This window comes from Elaeis guineensis, chromosome 2 (genome assembly GCF_000442705.2).
Source record: "Elaeis guineensis isolate ETL-2024a chromosome 2, EG11, whole genome shotgun sequence".
Classification (NCBI taxonomy): domain Eukaryota; kingdom Viridiplantae; phylum Streptophyta; class Magnoliopsida; order Arecales; family Arecaceae; genus Elaeis; species Elaeis guineensis.
In genome coordinates, this window is record NC_025994.2 from 89,982,781 (window position 1) to 90,008,075 (window position 25,295).

General features: G+C 39.3%; 1 protein-coding gene across 3 annotated transcripts in view; it reads right to left on the reverse strand.

The window, feature by feature from the left end:
* The window catches only part of LOC105054063 (inositol hexakisphosphate and diphosphoinositol-pentakisphosphate kinase VIP2), a 65,590-nt gene that overhangs the window by 21,777 nt on the left and 18,518 nt on the right, over positions 1-25,295 (reverse strand). For all 3 annotated transcript variants that reach the window (XM_019854398.3, XM_010935460.4, XM_073252132.1), the window contains 3 exons: positions 25,010-25,091; positions 21,276-21,434; positions 20,928-20,970 (listed from right to left, as the gene is read on the reverse strand). In XM_019854398.3, the coding sequence (XP_019709957.1) occupies positions 20,928-20,970; positions 21,276-21,434; positions 25,010-25,091 (284 nt within the window). The remainder of the gene's footprint in view (positions 1-20,927; positions 20,971-21,275; positions 21,435-25,009; positions 25,092-25,295) is intronic.

Below are 25,295 nucleotides of genomic sequence, written 5' to 3' on the forward strand. Positions count from 1 at the left end.
AAATATGCATATCCTAAATAACAACGCAAGATTTGTGGTGTCGGCATCGGGTTTTGGACTTGACTAGTCAACCTATGACACAATTTAGCAAGCCCCGTGTCGTTCCGTACTAGGGCCCGAATTGACTCAGTAGAGAGAGCGGAGAGAGAACGAAAGAGAGGAAAAGAAAGAGATGGGAGAGAAAGGAAGAGAGAGGGCCTTCAGAGGGCAAGGCAGCTGAGGCCGCCACACCACTGTCAAGCCTAGTGGAAAGCCAGAGGAGGGGCTCCACCATTCTCCCGATTGAAACAGAGACTTCAACCCCTTTCGTTTTTTATTTTGCTTTTATCATGTGAAGTCGGCAACAACCGATGGAAAGTCAAAGGAGGGCCTCCGCTATCCTCCTGATTGAAATAGGGGCTTCAACATCGTTTCAAACTTTCAATTTTTATTTTGTTGCCGACTTCAACCGAAAATCATAAAATAAAAAAAGAAAATGTTTACTTCAAAATAGCAGGAGGGCAGAGCCCCTCCAACTTTCCACCGGGGTCAACAAAGATATGACCAAGGTTCGCAGATTTGATACCAAAGCCCTTGCCAGCCGGCCGACAGTACGGATAGATACGGGTTCATACTGAACCAGACCAGCTCGATCCGACAAAGAGGAGAAGAGGCGAATCGGGAGGAGGAAAAGAGAAAGAGGAGAAGGGGAAGGAGAAGGGGTGAGGCAGTGGCTAGAGGAGATGCCAGCAATGGCCATAGGTGCACCGCTGACGCGCTCGGAGGGCGTGAAGGCCTCCGCTTCATCCGCCACTCGACTGAGAGAGAGAGATAGAGAGAGAGGGAAAGAAAAGGAGAGAAAGCCGTCGGAGGGCTACTAGCTAGCTGTCATGGCCGTCGGACGGCGCAATCGTGGCCTTCGATGCCGCGAGTGAGACAGAGGCTATCGCCCTGTTTCATAATTTTTTTTTAAAATCCCAATTACAATGAAGCCAGCAATAGATTTGTCGGCCTCACTATTTCTTAGCTTTTTTTAAAAAATATCAAACAGTGAAATTGACAAAGTGTTTGCCGGCTTCACTGTTCATCTTCGTTTTTTAAAAAAAGAGCCGGTGCGTGAATAGAGATGATCACCCCTGTTCCACGGCCGCGGCTCAGCCCGTGCGGTTTCCACCGTCCGGTAGCCACGACGGCCACTCGGCAAACTCCGACAACCCCTCCGCTGGCTGCGCCTCCCTCCGGTACGTCGCTCTCCTTTTTTCTTTCTTTCTTGCTCGATTAAGTACCCTATCGAACGACGTCGAGCTGTAGAGGCCTCTGCGGCCCACCACCAACCTCCGACGGCATCGTGCTATATCTTCCTCCCCTCCTCTCTCTCTCTTTCCCTCTCCCTCCTCTGGTGCATCATTTTCCTTGGCCGAACTGTCCCAATTCCCCTCCGATCCGGCTCAATACGAGATGTACCAGCCGGTTAAGATCGATAAAGAATTCCATGGATACGACAGCCCTACAGAGGCCTCCAATGACCTTCTCTCCCTCCCCCTCCCCCTTCTCTCCCTCTCCCCTTTCCTCTTTCCTTCTCCTTCCCCTCTTTCACCGATATCTCCTTTCGACTGTCAAACCATCCCAATCCGCTGTCAACATGGATCGACATGCCTTGAACCCAACAGTTCAGGATGATTCCACGAACCCCCCCTGTAACAATTACTCTATTTGTATCTAAGACTATTGTATGCAAATTTTTTAATAGAATTGTGGACTTTATTATGTAGTTGAAAGCAAAGCATCAACACCATGTGGAACAATGTCTAATGCCAACCACAACAACTTGATATTTGGACCATAACGAGGTAATGAGTTTCTAAATAGGCTCGCCAAAAGTCAAATTATGGAACAAACCATCCATATTGGATCCTTGTGATCGGTTATGTGAATATAGAAACGAATATGCAAAATACTAGACCCAAGGATTGATGTCCCGACAATGCCAACATGCATCCCACTAGTAACATACTTCCAGGAATTAAGCTTCATTCTTGTTCTATCTAAAATCTTCAGTGTTTTATCTCAGGTTGATTTGGAATTAAGTGCATGGAGACCTCCACTATTAGACAGCACCTGCTCGCGCCCCCCTCCCACCCCAATTGATGATAACCCATCCATGACTTCTTTTTTTCTTTTGACGACTGAAGAATGTGATGAGGGTGGTTACATTTAACTTATTACCTCACTAGGGGAATTCTCTTTTTGAAACTTGTCATTTCAGTTCATGCATTGTCTCTTTTCAAAAGTCTCTTGGTCACTAATGTTTGCATATATATGCTTAAAAATATTCTACTAAAAATAGCATAGCCCAGTAATTGGAGGAGCAACTAGGTTGATCATTTCAAAAGATGGGTTTCTTCTAATTATCCCTTCTTCTAGTCTTCTTGATGGATGCCTAGAGGGTACTCAGCATTCCTCTCTTTCTTCTTGTTGGATACCTTTAAGGGAAGAGAGAAGTTTTTACTATCGCGCTCATTACCTCTTTTCTCCAAGTAGGCATAGATCTTGTTCACATCATCCCACAATTTTTTTTTCATAATGTCAATTGATTGGACTACTTCGGAATGAGGTCTACTTAAGCTCGGTCCAAGCCTAGAATATAGCAACAATTATTAGGTTAGAGCTTAGCATGCGCATATCCATTCCATCAGACACTCTACTCTAATTTAGGCCAAAGTTTATGTACACCAAGATATATGGTCATGCCAACTCCAAGCACTTGAAACAAGAATTATTTGAACATGAAAAATTCAAGCCAATCTAGTAAATTGCCACCCAAAATCAGTCCTGACTATAAGGGTAAAGGCATAAAGCACATTTTCAAAATGGCTTACAGGGTTTACAGTACCAAGCTGTACTGGCTGTATGGACAATACCATCCCCATCCACTATGCTGCTAGTATGGTATAGCTGCTTGGTACATCCTCATACCGACACATGGAACTGCAGCAATCTCAACTCCAAAAATGTAGCATGTGTTGGTACGACGGCTTACTACAGCAGCTTGACTCATACAGGTAAGTTACAGGTATGGCATCTGTTGGAATCCCATGATTATAAGAATCCCAAATTATTAGGAATTAATTTCAGTGTCTGTATATAGCTGATTCCTCTAATTATTTCTGTTTCCTTTTATAATTATTTAGCTTCCTATTCTAGGACTAGTGGATGCATATAAATAGGAGCTATGTAAAGAGCATTATTATTCAGAAAGATACAAAGAAATTCTCTCCAAATTTCTGTTTTCTTCATGGTATCAAAGCCATATTAGGGTTTTTGGGTCAAACATCTAGTGACCTATTACAGGGGGGGTTGAGTGTCACCGCCTGCCCTAGGAGGAAGCCCAGCCGCCGATCGGCCCGCCACCAAAAAATCATCACCGTCCGGTGAAGCACGTGGCTCCACGTGCCATCACAAGCCATAGCCTCCTTTCCAAGTGCCGGCGCATGGACCTCTTTTTCGGCAGCTTTTTCCGACCATTCCTTTTTCTGCATCCTTCCTCGTGTGTCGTGCCTCTGCCCAGCCTTGGTTCTTGACCTGGTTTGCTTTTCTTTTTACTGGTGCTAAGTGTTTTGTTTCTTCGGTGCTTTTTCTCCTATTTGCTGAAACATGACTGAGGAAAAGAGGGCTGTGACTGAAACAAAATTGGCCTTTGTGAGTGATAACCCATCTTACAAATCAGTCCCGTTGAGCTCGATGGAACTAATTATCCAGCATGGTCTAGATCCTGTCTTTTGTTCATTCAAGCTAAAGGACTACAAGGGTATATTACTGGGGATAGTCCAAAACCAAAAATTACCAGTTCTAATTATACTCAATGGGAATCAGAAAACTCACTTGTGATGTCTTGGCTTATCAATTCTATGCAACCTCAGATTGCTCGGGGGTATTTGTTGTTGAACAGTGCAGCCACTATTTGGAATGCAGTTTCTCAAACCTACTCTCAAATGGGCAATAATGCACAGATCTACGAGCTCCATAACAAAGTTTCTGAAACGAAACAAAATGAGATGACTATTGCACAGTACTTTACTGAATTTAGTAGTTTATGACAGAAACTGAATTACTATCAGGACTTTCAAGCCACATGTGCTGCTAATGCTGTTAAGTTTCCGAAATTAATTGAAAATGAACGCATATATGATTTTCTTGCTGGCTTGAATATAGAGTATGATCAGATATGGATTTAAGTACTTGGAAAGGATCCTATACCTTCCTTGAGGCAAACATACTCATATGTCCAACAAGAGGAGAGTCGAAGGAGTGTCATGATCCATTCATCCTCTGTTGACAAGGCAGGGCTAGTAGCTGCCTCTTCATGAGAGCAATCACATGTTCCTCATCAAGATCCTCCAGACAAGGATCAGTTACACTGTGACTACTGTGGCAAGTCTCGGCATACTAAAAAACATTGCTGGAAACTGCATGGTCACCCAGCCAAAGGGCGTGGTAGTAAGCAAATGGGTTCATCAAGACCACAAGCGAATGTGTCTGAAACAATGGATTTCTCTGAGGAAACAAATAATACTGAGATTTTATCTAATGAAGAAGTTCAATCCCTAAGGCGTTTGTTGTCTCAGCTTGAATCTCAATCTACTACTGCTGTCTCTTCTATTTTTGTCAAATCAGATAATGCTTTTCTTGCAAATCTTGAAAAAACTTTTTGGGTTATAGATTCTGGAGCAAACAAACACATGACAGGCTCTCCAAATAAATTTTTAACATATTCTCCATGTTCAAGAAAAGAAAGTCCATATAGCGGACGGGTTCTTAGCCACTATTTCTAGAACAGGTTCTGTTAAATGTACTACCACCATAAATCTAGCTTCAATTCTTCATGTTTCTAGCATTTCTATTAATCTTTTGTCTGTTAATTCTATTATTAAAGCCCTTAACCGCAAAATTGAATTTTTTCCTACTCATTGCATATTTCAGGAGTTGAAAACAGGGAGAACGATTAGCAGTGGTAGATTGCAAGATGGCCTGTATCTTTTGGATGACACTTGTGGTCTCTCAAATCCTGATCCCAACCAAGCTTTGTTAGGACATTCTATGAGTGCTGAACAAGAGATCATCCAGTGGCATAGACAATTAGCATATCCTTCTTTTTCTGCTTTAAAAAGGTTATATCCTATTTTCTTTAGACAATGCAAACCAGAATTGCTAGTTCGTGATGCTTGTGAATTTGCTAAATACACAAGACATTCTTATCCTCCAATAAATAATAAAAGTTTGGTTCCTTTTATGACTATTCATTTTGATATATGGGGGCCTACCCAAACAGGGTCTTTGTCCGATTATAGAAGGTTTGTCACTTTTATTGATTGTTGCACTAGATTGACTTGAATTTACTTGATGAAAGCAAAACATGAAGTATTTTCTTGCTTTCAACAGATTCACAAAATAATTTGTACATAGTTTGATGCTCAGGTTAAGATTCTAAGAACTGATAATAATATAAATGGAGTCTTTCATGCCTATTTAGATTCAAATGGAATTGTGCACCAGACTAGTGTAAATACTAGTGCATAAAATGGAGTGTCCGAGAGAAAGAATAGACATTTACTTGGAGTGGCCCGATCCCTTATGTTTACCATGAACCTTCCTACACCTTATTGGGGGGATGCTGTTCTTTCTGTAGCATATCTTATCAATAGAATGCCTCTTAGAATACTGAATTTTAAGAATCCTTTAAAGATTTTACAGGATAGTAATTCTTATACTCAAGGTATGCTGAACCGGTACCGTCGGCTGTATCGGCCGGCCGACGGTATGGTTCGGTACGGTTTCGTACCATACCGAACCGACGAAGGCAAGCGGACCCGAACTGGAAGAAGAAAAAGAGAGAGAGAGAAATAGAGAGAGAGGAAGAAAGAAAAAGAGGGAGGGGAAGAAGCCGGTGGGGCCGCCGGACGGCCTCTGGCCGCCATGGCCGCCGAAGGGTGCAATCCGCACGCGCGGCACCGCGGGCGTGAAACAGGGGCGTCGCCCCAGTTTCGCGAGTTTTTTTTAAAAAGATAGTTTTAAGTGAAGCTGAGTTTTTTTTAAAAAGATAGTTTTAAGTGAAGCCGGCAAATAGTTTGCCGGCTTCATGATTTTTGTTTTTTTAAAAAAAAATCCCTTAAGTCGGCAACTGGGTTGCCGACTTCATGAGTTTAAAACAAAAAAAAAAATCGAAACAGACATCCGTCTGTTTCAAAAAAGGGGGCGGAGCCGCGAAGGGGTTCCGCCCGCTCGACCGCCCTCAGGCCGTCGTCTCAACTCATCGGCCACTAGGGGCCTCGCGACGGAGGCACCGTTCGTCCGGTAGGTCCCTTCCCCCTCCGAGCGCTCTCTCTCTCTCTTTCTCACTCTCTTGAAAGTCCTATCGAGCGATACGGAGCTCCGAAGCAATCCGACGGCCACTGTCGGCCTCCGATGGCTCCCACCTCCCTCCCTCTCCTCCTCTCTCTCTCTCTCTCTTTTTTCCTTCCGTACCGTCGGTGTACCGAATTTATCGGCCGAATCGTGCCGGTTACCCGCCAGTCTGATACGATACGGGGTGTACCGACCGGTTCGGCACGATATGACAAATGCTGCTTATACTGTTCCCCCAAAGATCTTTGGTTGTGTTTGTTTTGTTCTTAAAACAAATGTTGGAAAGTTAGAACATAAAGCTCTTAAATGTGTGTTTGTGGGTTACTCTGATACTCAAAAGGGATATAAATGTTATCACCCACCTTCAAAAAAATATTTTGTTAGCATGGATGTCACATTTAGGGAATCTAAGCCTTATTTCTCCACTAAGTCATCTCTTCAGGGGGAGCATAAGAATGAAGAGGTGTCCTCCTCATATTACCCTCTTTAGGGAGAGATTCTTAGGCTTGGGACAGACCTTGGGACTAAGGACCGCTGTACCGATATCGGACAGACCTCGATACATTTTTTTTTTGTTTCATTTTTTTTGTGGATGTTCAAGTTATTAATTCATAAATACAACCCCAAAATTGCATTATCTTGCATATTATTGACATATTTGGGTTCAATTTTTTAGTTAAATAGCGGTACAAGAACTCTTGATCCAAAATTTCAAATATATATTTATTATATTATATTACAACTATATCATCCTAAAATTTTTAAAAAAATATATAAAACATGCATTAAAATATATCTAAACGTTTAAAGTACAAAGCACAACTGATATACTAACCTCAAGATCTATTCTGTATTTAATTTCTCATTGGGTGTCTGTGACGCTCGTAGATATCTGGATCATTAACATAATCTGAAGGAACATCGTCCAACCCTCTACCAAGATGCACCGTACTCTTGAATATTCATTCCATAGAGCATCCTCTCTGGATTGTAAGATATCTCAGATCTCACTCAAACTCTGACTCTGAGAAGTATCCTCGAGATGTGGTATAGCTGTGGAGGAGCCCATCCGAATATGCCGATAGCAAAATCTGATCCGTAAGATGCTCCAGACTGCATAGGGTAGTAACCACTAGAAGACGATGCCTCGGATGCACCATATCCATATGAATCATAAGTGACTGCAGATAATAGGAACCATAATGCAAAGATCCAAATACATCCATGGATCCTACTCCATGTGCAAGATCATCTGCAGCTGCATCGTGTGCTGGACGACCTCTAAGAGTCCGTCGTCTATATGAAATCAACTCCCCACGCTCTACCGACTCGTCCATCATGATTCCTATCTTGTGTGGCATGTGTAAACTGGGACTCATCGGTGAATCGAATATCACCCTGTGATTGTGTCTCATAAACAGTGATCTCCTATCCTCCAGTTCCTCCCCGATCATCAGATCCATGGCTACTATTACCAGTATCATCATCTCTCCCTGGTGTCTGAATCTGAGCCAGATAGCTCCTGTACTCTCAAGAGTGGTGCACGTGCAACTGTCTTTTCTTTTTCCCCTTTATGCCCCTCTGTGATCGAGTTTCCTGTGATTGAGAAGATGGATATCTTTTTGCTGACTGCCGACCTCGTCTATACATCTGTCGCTCGAACCTCTGCGAAGATATATCGGACATCGAGTCATGTGATGAATGAGTCCCCCGTATCTCCTCAGGCTGTGGCTGATCAGCTGGAACCTTATATGAAATATTTTTTTTTGCCCATTGCCCTAGATCCACCCTGATCTTCCTAGCTACCACACTGGCTGATTGTGGAGGGGATCCTGCCTCATCAAGCTCTGGCTTCTGCTGCTGACCTGCAAGCCATTCGATGATCGGATCGTCGTCCTCGTCAACATAATCATCTAGCGTCGGATCAATGTACTTCGGCTGTACTTCCTCCTGAATGCATTTTAGCCTCAATCTCAAATTGTAGTGAATATATACAAGATCGTTGAGGCATTTGTGTCAGATGATTTTTCTGTTTGCTGTGGATAAGGACGAAAGTCGACCAATTACACTCACAACCACTAGCAGAGACCGTCTGAGAAAGAATACGAACAGCCACACCTCTCAAATGTTCTACAGATATTCCAAAATGAATCCACCGTTCAGCTGCAAAAGCAAAATTACATATCAAATTTTATGATATTATTAAGTAAAATTACATATCAATCTATGCTACTCATTATTGATATGTAATTTACCTGGATTCATCTGCTTTTTGCTTACGACAACTGATGGAACTCCAAAACTGTCTGATCCCTCTCTAAACTGTTTCGTCTATAAAAAAATATATTTATTAAATTTATAAATATATCGTTGAGTATAGATCGAATTCAGTTGAATAATCACATCTGTCCTAAACTAGCATCTCTTGCAGACACAACGACGCGATTTCTGAATCAGGTACCATCTTATATATCACATTACAAAGAGCAGCAAGAAGCTCATTGTCCATATCTACCCGAGAATGGTATACTAAAATCTCGGCTTCAAATAATAAGCTGCAGATAAATTTCATGACTGATTAAGTACACTTTTACAAGCATAAGAAAAAATATTTTAAAATATTCTTGAATCCGTGCTTACTGGCTAGATGCAAATCTCTACCCATCTGATGTCCCAACGGTGCTCAATGATGTTAATGAATTCTTGAGCATGCTTCGGATCATTCTCACTGATGTATTTCTTTGTCCTATCCATCATGTAATATAAGAAGCCCATCTAGGGGTATCTTTTACTGTCCACGATGCGAAGCACTTCATATAATGACTTAATAGCCTTCACTACCTTCTCAACCCGCTGCCAGAATGACTGACTCATCATCAAATTCTCCATATAACTTCCATCAGTGTCGGCCCTCGCATATCTGCTCTCCTGCCACTCGGCACAAACAAACATCTGACGTAAGACTGCTTTCTTCTGAAGAAGACTATCAAGTGCTATGTAGTTGGTAGCAAATCGTGTGATATTCGGTCTTAAGATCTCCCCCCAGTATACGTCCGCATCAATGAAAGAACCCATGTGTGGTTGTAGATGAATCTAGTAATAGTCTGGACAATCTCCACTACCTGCTACACCCTACGAATCTTCTCAATATCCATCAATATAAGATCAATACAATGTGCAGCACATGGGATCCAGTATATCTGCAGTCGCTGCTCCATTAGCAACTCTCCGACAGTTTTATATTGTGGTCCATTATCTGTGATGACCTACACGACATGCTGCTCACCCACTGAATCAATCACCTCCACCATCAAACCAAAGATATATGTGGCGTCATGCATCTTATCTGAAGCATCAATTGATTTGTGAAAAAATATTTTTCCATCACAGTATGTCAAAAAATTAATGATGCTCCGTCTAGTAGAACCGATCTAACCATCACACATTACTGTCAGTCCGTATGTAGACCATTTATTTTTGTAAGAAGCAATCCATCTCTACAAATTCTCTTTGTTGCTGTCAAGAAGCTGACCATAAATGTCTCTGGGTCCTGACGGATCTACACCCTGACCGGCAGTCTCTATGGCTAAAATAGCAAATCGGTAGTAAAGATTGACCGCTGCATTTGCTAGAATATGACTGAAATAAAATCATGATCCAATAGCTCGCCACATATCCTTCTTATCTTTTTTCACCATAGTGTCAATCCTCTGCTGCTTTGAATCCTTGCTGGGCAAAGCATGTGGATCCAAATCATAGATGGTGGCTCCTACTGGAATATCTCTGGAGGACCTCTTCCTACTGCCAAAAGCTTCCAACAAAGAAGATATGCTGTGTCTGCTCCCTCTACCACCGGCCTCTCTGACTGAGATAGTCCTCCTGAACTCGAATTCTCCCCCACCAATCGCTGATCCAGACCACGATTCGTAGCATGATTGTCCAAATCGCTCTCTATACCAGGCCATCTCCTGCCGTTACTGATTAGTCAAGCTCGCCTGAATGACAGCCTCAATCTGTGCCTCATCATCTGGAGCAAAAGCCTCTAACCAAGGTTTGCTATACCGTGCCGAACCGGCCGATACACCCCATCTCGTACCGGACCGATGGAGAACCAGCACGATTCGATCGGTAAAATCGATACACCGACGGTACCGAAGAAAAAAAAATGAAAAGTGAGAAAGAGAGGAAAGGGGAGGAAGGTGGAAGCCGTCGGAGGCCGGCGGTGGCCGTCGGAGGGCTTCCGAACCCCGTATCGCCCGATAGGGCTTTCAAGAGAGCAAAAAAGAGAGAGCGCTCGGAGGGGGGACGGAGAACCTATCAGACGAACGGTGCCTGCGTTGCGAGGCTCCCGATGGCCGGCGAGCCGACGCCGACAGCTTGAGGGCGGTCAAGCGGGCGGAGCCCCGGAGCCCCTCCGGGGCTCCGCCCCCTTCTTCTTTTTCAAAACAGACGACGTCTGTTTCGATTTTTTTTTTTTTTTTTATTTTAAACTTATGAAGTCAGCAACTGGATTGCCGACTTAAGAATTTTTTTTTTTTAAAAAATAAAAATCGTGAAGCCGACAAATCGTTTGCCGACTTCACTTAAAATCATATTTTTTAAAAAAATTTGCAAAACAGGGGCGATGCCCCTGTTTCACGCCTGCGGCGCCGCACGCGTGGATTGCGCCCTCCAATGGCCACGACGGTCAGTCGGACGCCGTCCGGCGGCCCCGCTGGCTCCTTTCCCTCCCTCTTTTTTTTCTTCCTTTCTCTCTTTATTTCTCTCTTTTTTTCTTTCGGTTCGGATCGTCGGTTTGGTACGGTATGAAACCATACCGACTGTACCGTCGGTCGGCCGAAACAGCCGATGGTATCGGTTCAACATACCTTGCCCCTAACTCTCTAGAGTGATAAGAAGGTGGCTCTGCAGCTCGACGGTCTACTTCGGTCCTTTTCTGCTTTGCCCTTTCCTTTGCTGCTTTCGAATCAGCAAAGTACTTTTTCATCATTTATCTGACCTCTTACGGACATTTCCGACACATGGACACATCAGGATAACTACTAGCCAGGTGCTGCTTCAACCTAGTCACCCCTCTTTCTTTGAACTCTATGTTGCACCATTTGCATCTCCAATGATGTCGAGCCGAGAGTATCTCGTCATGATCCCAACCAATGTCACGCTCTGAATCTCTTCTTACTCATTTCTGCAGGTATAACAAAATACGATAGTTTAATAATTATTTAAAAAATATTATATATAAAGTAAAAATTCATAAATTAAAAAATATGTTGTGCTTCAAATAATATTTTTGAAATAACTATAATATAATGCTAATTTTACATATTTTTTATTTGATAATATTTTTTACTATTTTAATATTTTCAAAAATATTTTAAATTTCAAAAATTTTAAAAAAATTTCAAGTTAGATTCAAATATTTCGATTGCTTGAATCATTCTAAACATTATTCTCAATTTCAAAAAAAACCTCTGATTTTTTATTTTTTATTTATTTTTTTAATAATTTTTATATAAATAAATATATATTAAAAATATATAATTAATTAAAGTCAATGAACGTCATGCTCTAAATTTTTTTTATAAATATCTACAAGTATAACAAAATACGATAGTTTAATGATAATTAAAAAATTATATATAAATTTAAAATAATTTTAAAACTTAAAAATTCAAAATAAATATGTTATATGCTTCAAATAATATTTTTGAATTAACTAAAATATAACTCTATTTTTATATATTTTTTATTTTATAATATTTTTTATTATTTAAATAATTATTTAATTTCAAATATTTCAAAAAAAATTCGAGGTTAGATTTAAGTAGCTTGAATCATTCTAAACATGATTCTAAAACTCTGATTTTTTATTTCTTTAAATTTATTTTTTAATATTTTTTATGAATAAATATATATATAAATATTTAAAAAAATATAATTAATGATAATTAATAATTTTAGTATCATCATGTAGATCTTTCAAAGATCTACACATATAATTAAATCATATCCAAATCACAAAATTTTGGCATGATTTTCTCTTATTTTCATACTTCCTCGTTCTTATTCTATTTTTAACAACAAAAACAAAAAAAATAAAATATTTACTAAAAGAATAACACATTACCTTACTTCCTACCAAGAATCAGCGTCTCCTCAAACCAGTGCTGTAATTTGACAGAATTTCTCTTTTTTTCTTATTTTTTTGGCGTCTCGACGATTTCGTTGAGAGCCTCGGGAGTTCTTTAAGAGCTCTCGAGCTTCTCAGAGAACCTAATCACCTGGGCTGCCACTAAAAGACAGCCCAGGCCCCACTCCCCCCTTCTTTTCCCATGTGAGGCTGTCAGTACGGTTCGGTTCATGTCGAGCCAAACCGTACCAAGTCATACCGTCCGATTTTGGGCGGTATGGACCCGAACCGCACCGAACCGGGCAGTTCGATGCGGTTCGGAGGAGTTTTCCGAAAAAAACTCTCGAACCGGATCGACTGGCCGTCGGTCCAGTTCGGTACGCCCCGTACCGGATAGTTCGGCCCGGTACGACGAACCCTGCTTGGGACAGACCTTAATGAGGATAACAAGGACCAACCACCTCAACCCCTAGGGAGATTGGATAAACTGGATTTAAGAACTTACACACATCGGAACAAGACAGATACGGCCATTGAGCATGATACACCTGATCAACTGACATCCTTGAATTCAGTTTCTGAACATTCTGAAGATTTATGGTGAGTTCCCTTTGATCCTTGATGATTCTAATTCTGATTCTGATCCTAATTCTTCTACTAATGATCTTGATGTTCCCATTGCTATCAGAAAATGAGTCAGAACTTGTACTAAACATCCCATTTCCAATTTTGTTTCCTATGCTTCTTTGTCTCCTTCCTAAAGAGCCTTTGTCTTGTCTGTTTCTTCTGTTTCTATCCCATAGGTGATGCATTTAAAGAAATACTGTGACACAGTACTAAAGCATGCTACTGTAGCAATGCAATATAAAAGAAAAAGAAAAAAAGAACGAATGTAATATGTTGTAAATATAAATACTATGCGATCTATTCAAATGAACTCTTAAAGACCAATGCTAGAACAAAATAGAAATCAACATGTCCAAAATTTATTAAATAACAATTATGAAAGTTCCATGACTTAGACACGTTTTAAGATCAATTACATATACTAGTTCCAACATAAAACACTAAGGAATAGATTCATTCTAGACAAGGTTCGCTGTACCGGTACCGGTCCCGAACCGGTACGGTACGATACTGGTACCGTACCGTACCAACACACGGTACGTCTGGGCATACCGATCCGGTACCGATACACAATATTTTTTTCGATTTTTAATTTTTTTTTTTGATTTTTGAAGTTAATAATTGATAAATACAACTTCAATATGGCATTATATTGCATATTATTGACATATTTGGGTTCAATTTGGAGTTAGATTGCGGTACAAAGACTCTTAATAGCCATATGTTGCAATCGAATCGGTTTCATGCAGAAGAAAATGGGTTTGGAAGATTCAGAACACATCATAAAGCCCTCAACCATTTAACTTGATTAAAATTAGGGTGGTAAAACACCTGAACTCTCTCCTATTTGACTTATTTATGAAAAACCTTGCTCCAATTGTGATCCTATATGATATCGCATATAACAGTTTAAGCTTCCAGCATCACAACATTATGCAACCAGAAGTTATTCAATTTTATGATTCCACCATAAGAATTTCTTCATTAACTCTGAGATATATATACCACTACCAGCATCACAAGATTTATGATATTGATACAACCAGATATTATTCAATTTTATGATGCCATTTTAAGTTACTAATTGGAAATTAGATATTGCCCATGCTTCTTTTTTAATCATAAATGCTAAATGTTGTATGATTATAACACTGAGATTTTTATTTTAAAATCTTGTTGAGGCCTCTAAACTATCTGTTACAACTGCGATTAATTGTTGTGGAAACGAATACTTAAAACGGTACGAATGCACAGGGTTAAATGAGCAAGGAGTCATGGTACCAAACAGGGAGAAGAATAATGATAAATGCTTAGTAATTGTTGGAGCGGGGAACCCCCATTACTAGCTATCAGAGGTTCAAAATTTTCTTTCAGGTTCCTCTCAAGTTCTCAGAATGCTTCCCTAGGCATTTTCATCTGTTTGGTGATGAAAAACCAAATCAAATTCATCTTACGAGTTGGATTCCAATGAACTAATACATGGTACAAGCTTTACAATCTCAGTACCGGATCTTATACTGACACCATTCTATTATAATACCGATATATATTTCAATTTGGTACAAAACAACATACCAAATATTGGTATAATATGAAATAACATATCAATATGATATAATACATCATATCGGATACTACAAGACAGATGGTATAACAGATATGATAGAGAGAGAGATGTGCTTGAGGTTTCATTTTATTTCAGATACCAAGAAAATAACACAAGATCCTCATCAAACTGAGCCACCTTCCCCCCTCCCCCCTTTCCCATGGACGGTACAGTTCGGTTCACCCCAAACCGGTCCAGAACCGAGCCGTACCGCCCGATTCCGAGCGGTATGGGCCCGAACCGCACCGAACCGCCCGGTTCGGTGCGGTTCGGGGTCTTTTTCCGAAAAACAGGCCCGAACCGGAACGGTAAGGGACCGGTCCGGCTCGGTACGCCCCGTACTGGGCGGTTCGGCCCGGTATGGCGAACCATGATTCTAGGCTTAAAACTGAGTTCAGATGGCTAGATTTTAATGATGGGGTACGAGACAGCATGAGGTAAGATTATGGGTGAATTTGTTATCTTGAGTGCGGGAATATATTGAAGAGGTTCAAGTTTCAACCGATTCATGAGATATAGGGTATCCACAACCACCAAAGAGAGCAGCACCACGATGATAGGCTTCAAGATGGGGAAGAGGGAGCCAAGAGTCACAGAAGGAAAGAAGCTGAAGATGGATCCGTCTGCGAGGAAGAGGCGATGACGATCCCAAAAGAAGGGATTCAAGATAGAAGCATAGGTTAAACCTTCCAAAGTTTTCTTCTCCCCTTTTTTCTTCTTTCCATGTTAGATTTATACATGACGCCATCAGGTTGGATATGGTTGTTGGTTTATTTCGAGTGGTTGTAGGATAAGGATATATTTGAATTGGTTTGTTGGGATATGGTTGTAGGTTTGGTTTGAGTGGTTATAGGATAAGGATATATTTGAATTGATTTGTTAAGATATGGTTGCAGGATTGTTTTGAGTGATTATAGGATAAAGATATATTTGAAGTAGTTTGTTAGGGTATAGTTGTTGGTTTGATTTGATTTAGAATAACCTAGCCATCCGATCCCAATAAATTAAACCAGGATAGAACACACTCAAAATAAAATAAAATAAAATAAAAGTAGTGACTCGATGTACTGCATCAATAGAGTTGGAAAGAAACGTACCTTGATCCAAAATGGAAGGCAGCTATGGTTGAGGAGACGAAGGCTTTGGCAAAAAAAAGAGATATGAAACCTTGTTACTTTTCCATTGGGAAAGAGACCAATGGGATGCAAATGGGTGTTCACAGTAAAACATAGAGCAGATGGTTCAATTGAAAGATACAAAGCCAGGTTAGTGGCAAAAGACTTCACACAAACCTATGGAGTGGATTATCAAGAGACCTTTGCCCCTGTTGCAAAGATGAATACTATCAGAATCCTGTTATCCTGTGCAGCAAATCTTGAGTGGGACTTACGGTAGTTTGATGTCAAGAATGTTTTTTTGCATAGAGATTTAGAGGTAGAAGTGTATAAGGAGATTCCTCCAGGATTTGATGATGAGAAAACCAAAGGAAAGATTTGCAGATTAAAGAAAGCATTATATGGCCTGAAGCAGTCACCAAAAGCATGGTTTAACAGATTCAGCAAAGCCATGATTTCTTTTGGCTACCATCAAAGCAATGCTGATCATACCTTGTTTATGAAACACTATAGAGGTAAGATCACATTACTTATTGTTTCTGTTGATGATATAGTTGTGACTGGAGATGATGAAGAGATTGTCCATCTAAAAAGGCTCTTAGCCCAAGAATTTGAATTTTGAAATTAAAGATTTGGGTAAGCTGTGGTATTTTCTTGGAATAGAGGTTGCCAGATCAAATAAAGGGATCTTTATTTCTCAGAGAAAATATATTATGGATCTCCTGGAAAAAACTAGCATATTGGGATGTAAACCTGCAAATTCTCCTGTTGAGGCTAATCACAAATTGCAAGCAGGAGTTCGGGACTCGATTGACTTGGGAAGATATCAGAGGTTAGTTGGGAGATTGATTTACCTCTCACACACTAGACCAAATATAGCTCATGCTGTTAGTCTGGTGAGCCAATATATGCATGATCCTCGTGAATCCCACTTAGAAGCTGTGTTTCGCATTTTAAGATACCTAAAATCTGCATCGGGGAAAGGGCTACTTTTCTCAAAAGCATGGCCACCGATAAAAAAAACTTTTACTGATGCTGATTGGATTGGATCTCTTAATGATAGAAGGTTAACATTTGGTTATTGTATATTTGTTGGAGATAATCTGGTTACCTGAAGAAGCAAGAAATAAAATGTGACAGTAAGATCAAGTGCAGAAGCAGAATATAGAGCTATGGCTCAGGGTATCTATGAACTGTTGTGGTTGCAAAAATTAATGAAAGAGTTGAAGTTGTCAGAAACAAATAGTTTACCCTTATTCCGTGACAACAAGGCTGCTATCAGTATTGTCCACAATCCAGTTTAGCATGATCGGACCAAACACATAGAGATTGATCGACACTTCATAAAAGAGAAGATAGTGAATGGTTCATTAACTATTTCTCATGTGACTTCAAAGGAGCAGTTTGCTGATGTATTTACTAAGGGACTAAGCAGTAGAGTATTCCACACTTTAGTTTGCAAGTTGAGTATGTGTAATATCTATGGACCAACTTGAGGAGTGTTGGAATCCCATGATTATAGGAATCCCAAATTAGTAGGAATTAATTTCGGTTTCTGTATATAGCCGATACCCCTAATTATTTCTGTTTCCTTTTGTAATTATTTAGCTTCCTATTCTAGGACTAGCGGATGTATATAAATAGAAGCTATGTAAAGAGCATTATTATTCAGAAATATACAAAAAAAATTCTCTTCAAATTTCTGTTTTCTTCGGCATCCATTATTGAGACTGAAAACATTGCTTCCATTTGTGTAAAATCTAGATGATCAAATTGATAAGGTAGCATAAGGGCCACCAAATTATATGGCATATGACTTTATACCACCATGTAAGGCATTTCTTGTTGTCAGTGAGGTTATATTACCAGCATAGATGTGCAAGAGAATCACTTCAATGAAAAAAATCGTGGCTTCGAATACAGAGTTTTAAACTCCTCTTGGCTTATTGAAATTAAAAGAAAAATGAACCAACTTAGATAAGTGAATCCATTAAAATCTAACAAAACGATCCATGCAAGTTCTTTTGACTTGCCAAGTCATTTTAGTCTTAGAGGACTAAATCAAACTCAACCAATCCTGCTACAATCTAAAGCTATCTGAGAAACTTGAAATTTTGACCACAAATCTAGATATAGAATTTTCAAGACCTGATCGACAAAGGTAAGTGTTGCATAGCGACAAGCAACATGTGTCAATAAAAATAAACAAAATCTAAACAAGAATGGCTGTGTGCTTATTTTTATATATTACATGTATATATACATATGATAAAATGTACTTTGATTTGTTTAGAAGATTGTAGAAGAGGAAAACCTAAGGCGACATGGATGGAGGTATCAAGGAAAGACATGGACAAGCTTGAAATATTATCCAAGCCAAAGGTGGCCTTAGATAGGAATACTTTGAAAAGGAGGATCCCTAGGGCTAACCACAAGTAGATAAGGCTGGATGGTCATGGTGATGATGTAAATAAACCTAGTAAGATACAAGTATGACAAACAAAAAATTGAGCTAAAGTTGAAACCAACTTATTAATGCATAACAGGAGAAAATGAAAATTCACTGGCGATTCTAGGACTCAAAATATGTCAAGAGAATAGTAAATCCATCATAAGCCAGATCATTCAACAAAACAAATGTCGATTCATCAAGCTATGTTACAAATGATAGGAGTCAGCCAATGACCACTATTTATCAAAAATATCAAATCAGGTTTATTTTGAGCTTTTCTTTTGATGAGAGAATCTCAACCTAGTCAAATTTTGGGCTCAGGCTCATCGTTCATGGTGTCAATAATCAAAAAACAAAAAAAACAAAAAAGAAGGTAGAAGAGCTGAAAATGAAAAGACAAGGAAGATGGATATGTACAACAAGAAGGCTTGAAAAAGTGTGTACACCAGCCCATACTGGCTCGTATGTACAAACCGGTCGGCCAGTTCAACCCATACATCCTAGAATATGCCAAACCAAGCAGTAATACTGAATGGGAGTTGGGATGGAGTTTTAAACAACATTTTGGCTTTGATTATATCCCAAATTTTATACAATTACCATAATGATTAGATGACCAATTTAATTTTAAATATTTAATTACAGTTAAGACTAATTTATTCTTCATTCAAAGGTTTTAAATCCCACGGGACTGGGCCATCTCGGTTTGTCTATAGAACAGGATGCACCACCGTCCCACCCTGTCTCGATACTTAGGACAAGGGATGTCATAAGATGTGCCAATAGGGACACTAGGACAATGGTTGGATGGTCTTGCACCAATACTTAGGATGGTACCCTATACTGGTGTCCTACAAGATGTTCCACCGGGATTTGAGACCATGCTTCATTAGTTAGGACTTAGGATATTTTAGACAACTGAAAGCTTAACTATCAAAATTAATATAAATATCAATTTCTTAACTACGCATATATCACCATCTGAAAAAGGATCTAGGACTGAAATTTTAAGAATTTATTGGCAAAAATTAGATTATAAACAACATATGCAGAAGAAGTTATTGTGATAATTATTAAAAAACTTCATGGTCTAGAAAATTAAATGATATTTCTTTAGGAGCTAACACATTTTTGTAAGACTAAAGGGTTGTTACTAGATATAAACAAATTTTGATTTACTAAATCTATAGATTCTTGTAATTTGCTATTATTAAGCATTCTACATAAATAAAATACAGTATACAATCAAAGATATAATGCTTCTACAAGATGTCATCCTTTGTCATTTACAATTTGCTTTTTTGATCATACATACTGAAAATTCAGGAAAAAAATAGATTAGTTTTTATTTGATATGAACTGATCAAATTGTTTTGTAATGATTATAGATCATGACCTATTAGCAAAATTCAAGCTAAATATGATTGTTGTTTACTTCGTGTACCACTTCAAAAACTTCAACATACATTGAACATGGACCAGGGTAACTAAGTCAATACTCTTACCATATCTGTTGCAGAAAATAGGAAAAAAAAAGTTTGAAGGCCCAAATAGGTCGTACCAGCTTGTTCAGCTGTTCAAAAGCAAATTAACCCATAGACTTTGTCAATATGGCACGTGATATGGCAGACACCTGAACCCCCCCAGTTGGTATGGGTTTGTTGGTCGATACTTCAAATGTTGATGGAAAGTGAGGAGAAAAGGAGAGGCCACATCGGTCAAATTCAATTCATGCAGTCTACTTTTCAATATATTTAACTTATGGCCGCCGCTTACAGGCCAAAAAGACCATAATCTTCTCAATAATTAGCTGCCCTCTTGTGTTTTGGATCCAGCATAGCTTTATCGCATACATTCCGCACAGCCAAATGACTTGGAAAATGATTTTAAAAATTGATAACTCCAACTGCAGCAACAGGCTGCAATGGGCCCCCCTCACACTGACCTTATGTAATAGATGTATGCATTATGTTTTAATTCTAATCACTGTAACTGTTATTAAATTTGAAGTACTAACTAGGATAACCACAAGTCACCATAACCATCAGAACCACCAGAGAATAATGATATCAGCTTCACACAAGCAAAGGATCTGTTCTAGTTTATGGCACTCAATCTGTAGATATGTACTCTTAACTGCTAGAAAATCAGAGCTCCATGAAATTGATGTTTTGGCATGAAGAATTGTTAGTGAAATGGGTATGGACATTGCAAACATTGAGAAACAGATATTTCAAGTCATTCAAGTCATATGTTTGCACCAAACTTTATTTCTTTGTTTTCAAATGCACCCCCGCTAATAGTCACCCTCAAATTTAGTGGGTAGACTTAAGGTTCCATTGCATGTCACAAAATATAATCTAATCAGGGGACTCTGGCATAAACCATCTTCACTAGCCTTAAAGGCTCAACTGATCTGAGATAAAACTTCTATGCTCCAGAAAAATGAGATGCATGCAGCTAATAACACAGAACAAAGGATAGCAAGAATGGGCAGCTCATTAGGAGAGTGACTTACGATTAAATATATCAGATTATTTCATAATATCGAGACAAGTACAAAAAGTGCATTTTTTTTATCAAAGGGAAATAGGATAAAGCTTCAAGATATATAACCTGGATACATGTTATTTCGGAAATATCTTCCCAGCTCTTCTGCCTGATTCAAAAAATCAAGAGAGATGACTCACATAAAATCATGAATATTCATGAAAACAGAATCATGTAAAGTTTACTTTGTACGAGGGTTTGGAATTAAAAAGGACATCCTGAGAGTTTTGACATCCTATCACCTCTCACTGAAGTGCAACTTATTGGCACAGCTAGAAAAGAACCATATACTGCAGTTGAAAGACAAATTTGTATATAGGTCATTTTTAGCTGCTCCATTGAGCAATTTGAGTTAGGATTCAAGGCCAGGATTAATTAGGGGAAAAGGAAAAGGCAGAAACCTAAAAGAAATACCTGCTTTCTACCAGCATGAGTAAGAACACCACCATATTTAAGGACCATTAAAGCTTCAATAGGACGTTCTTCGTCACCATCGCCATTGCTCTTTGGAACCCTAACCCATTTTAGTGGCTTCAGTTGCACTTTTCGATAAATACCTGAGAAATATCCACCCTGGGCACCAACATAGTGGTACCACAAAAATACACGTATTTATAATTGTTAGCCTAGAACATTTCTCAAACACTTTTTCTGCTAAAAGATAAAAAGAAAATCTAAGATCAATGCCTGAAAGTACACAATCAAGCAGAGAAAGAGCCAATAGCTAAGCAAAATAACATTACACAGAAGTATTTTTTCCAATAGACCTTTATACGGAAGTTTCTCCAGTGTAACTGACAAGAGTGCAATGTCAGTTGATGGACCTGGGTCAGTTACATTCTAGACCTAATTTGATGTCATTACATTTGTACAATGCATAAAGAGGCTCATCATCAGTCCTTTATTCGGTTGCAAGTAACTTGCACAGATGCAGGTCTGACCTGAACCCTAGCAAACTAAGGCCTGGCATGGACATGAAATCTCGAAGCATGGGTTGGCAGCTGGCTGTATTCAAAAAACTACACCTAAATATTGTTGGGCTCCATTGACTACGGATCAAGCATTATGGCATCAACATGAGCAAAGCCAATAAGACCAAATGAAATGCAAAAGTGGGAATCTCAAAACTGGGTCAAATCCACAAATCTTGGATTCGATTCAGACCACAACCAAAAATTAAAAAAAGAAAAAATTCATAAAATGGATGAACCTTGTTCCAAAGCTAGTTCAGATTGATTCTAGGTCAGGCTGGACAAGGCTGTCAAAAGCAAAAGGCGCCAAAAGTGCTAGGCACCAAAAAGGCTTCGCCTGAAGAAAGCATGGCATTAATCTACGAAAGGTTCCACAGATACATTAAAAACTAAAAATAGGTTTCATTTATATCTAAAAACAATATAAGCATCATACAATCATCCATTCCAGTTTCATCTTGAACATTAGATATCATTTTTGCATCTTTCAAAACATCACATCAAAATACCACTTCTGTGAACATGTTTCTAAACAAAAGTCAGAAAAAATAAACTAGCAGACATCCTAAAGTAGCTTCAAAGTTCAAATATGATAGTAAATTATCACTTCATAAAACATGTTTGATGTTTCTAAACAAAACTTAAACAAAAAAAATAAATCGTTTCACATCCCATAGAATCCATTATACATAAAGAGTCCAAGAGGCCAAAATGCCCCTCAAAGTAAAACCGGCAATCTCTAAAAGAATTAGCAAAAAGAATAGTGCCAAACATTGGGAGGTGCTTGCCTAAATGCCTCTCACTTCGTCTTAGCCTCTTGGGGCTCACCTAGGCATCACCTCAGTAAGTCTACCAAACATGAGGACTGTTGAGGCACTTTGAGGTTTCCTCGCCATGCGTGGGTGCATAGGCAAGTTCCCAAAGTGCCTTTGACAACACTAGGCTGACTGAAATCTTACCATGTGTACATATTACCTGCATCATATGTTGGCCTCACATATATTACCACAAACATGGCATCAACACTAAGTTTTTCAATAGAGAACCAAATAAAAGAACTCCATATGTGCTGCAAAAATGAAGGAAACTATTCAGTTCTCTTGTTGAGGGAAAAACCACCAAATAGGTATTATGCAGAAATAATAAGATTGGGTGCATGCAGATGTTCGTCTTGTCATCAAAAAAGCTAAAATTAGCTTTATGATGTAGCCTTTTTTTCTTAAGGCTGTATTGATACTCCTCTCGCATTAAATGAGCACCTTTGTGCACCTATCCCGACACAGAAGTAAAAAAAGGTGGACCATTTTGTTAGCCTCACAAATAGGAAAGGTCATATGAACATCCACCAGCACAATGTTGACTCTCCACATTATACCAATAGTCTGATGCACATGTCATGTTGATTAGATCCACACAAAAATGGCTGCATAGCAGTTATCACACAAAAATCAAGGCTAAATTGGCTTGCCCATATAAAACCAAATTCTCTTGATGCTTCTCAGCACAAAGTGAAACCAACCTATTAAAGACTATGGGAATAATCAGAAAAGGAATATGTAGAAGCAAGGTTTTCGAGTCACGATCATGCCCTTGGAATCACAAAGGAAACTAGTAGACCACTCCTTCCTAAACCTAAGCATTTACCAAGACAGGGCCAAGGTCCACTACCAAGGATAAATTGTCAGGCCCGAGATTGGCCTAAGCATGACCTCAGGCCTGAAAATGGAGAAGGGCCCAACCCAATGGGTAATACTAGTGCCCAAGCTTGACCTAAGTGGACTAGACTAGAAATATAAAGAGAGGAGATAAGAAGGACTGGAGGAGGCTGAAGATGGGAGGCAAGAAAAAGGAGGTGGTCAAGGAAGGAGCATGGGTGGGGGAGGGGGAAAGCGTTGTTGTGGGGGAGGGAAGGAGAGAGAAGCCAACCCCAAAGAGAGCGGAGGAAAGGGGAGCAGCGTTGCATCGGCTACCAATTGGAGGAGGAACTTTCAGAGTTCTCTCTCACCCCTTTTAAAAATTATATAACATTACTTTATATATAAAATTATATCTATATAATATGCAATATTTTGGAGCTAGGCTAAGCCAAGCTGAGTCAGTCTAAAAAATGGCTACCAAGTTTGAAAAATTGAGGCCTGGCCATAGCCTGAGCACAGCAAAAATCAGGTCGGATAGGGATAGGGTGGGTATGGGCCGACCTTCCAAGGTCTGCTTCTCACACCATGGTATTCCGTATCGGCTCGAACCGATCGATACATCCGATACCGTACCGTATCGTACCGGCGGAAAATTGATTCGATTCAAGCTAAATTTTCGAAAAAAGGCCTAAACCAAACCGAACTAGTCGATTCGGTACAGTATCGGCCCAAACCGTCCAATACCAATCGGTTCAATACGGTATCGGCCCAAACCGCCCGATACCGGACAGTTTGATCTAGTTCGGTATGGTTCGGGACCGGTTCAGTCCAGTTCAGCTCAGTTTTCTCTTTTTTTTTATGCTGTTAGGTGGATTTTTTTTTATTTTTTATATCCAGTACGGTACCATGCCGTACCATACGGCAACCGACATGGGTTCTGATACCGAGGCCGCAAATCTGGTCTCACACTATAGTCAAAAGAATGTAGTAAACAAATCCAAATTGAAATTGTAATTTAAGAAACTAAAAGACACATTTAACACTAAAAACTCAATAAAGAAATAAAGCCTATACTTGGCTACGTGGTGGAAGGTAAGCATTTATTCTTAGATGTAAACTATATATTATTTAAGCATGAATCCCTGCATAGTCCACATCAGCACCATAAGCACAAGTGAGAATGATTCCTACGGAACCAAAGCTACAAGAAAGTCCCGTACTAGATGCTCAAATATGCCGACAACATAAAAATTAAAATCAACACCAGTTTTGATATAGTTTCAAGACATCTGAAACAATTTTGCTTGCTTTTAAATGCTACATTAACAGTTGGAACACTTCAGTTAAATACATGCAAACAAGTCTGTTGAAATTTGCTTGCTTGAATGGTCATGCTAAAGCAAAATGTTCCATGCACAAAAACCAATTGAAAATGCCAAAAATCTGTCATTGAGATATAATGCAACAACAAAATTAGCATTCATGACTCCATGAAAAATTAAAATCAAATGAGACCAATTTCTGATACCAATAAACATACCTCCTCAAGCACTGCTTTGACTTGACGAAGTTTTTCAGCATGTTCAACGTCCTCAGCATCACTATCACTTTCACGACCAGATCTAATGCATAGATAATGACATATCTAATTAATATATATATATAGAAGGAAACCATTAACTGGATGGGGCAACAAGAAGCAAGGCGATTTTATTTATGGATAGATTTGAGACACAGCATTTTGGTCAATTGAGTTGTTGTAGGAGAGATACAACTCCTATGGTGAATTGGTGATGTCATAGGAGTGGTATCTACAAGAGTCTCAA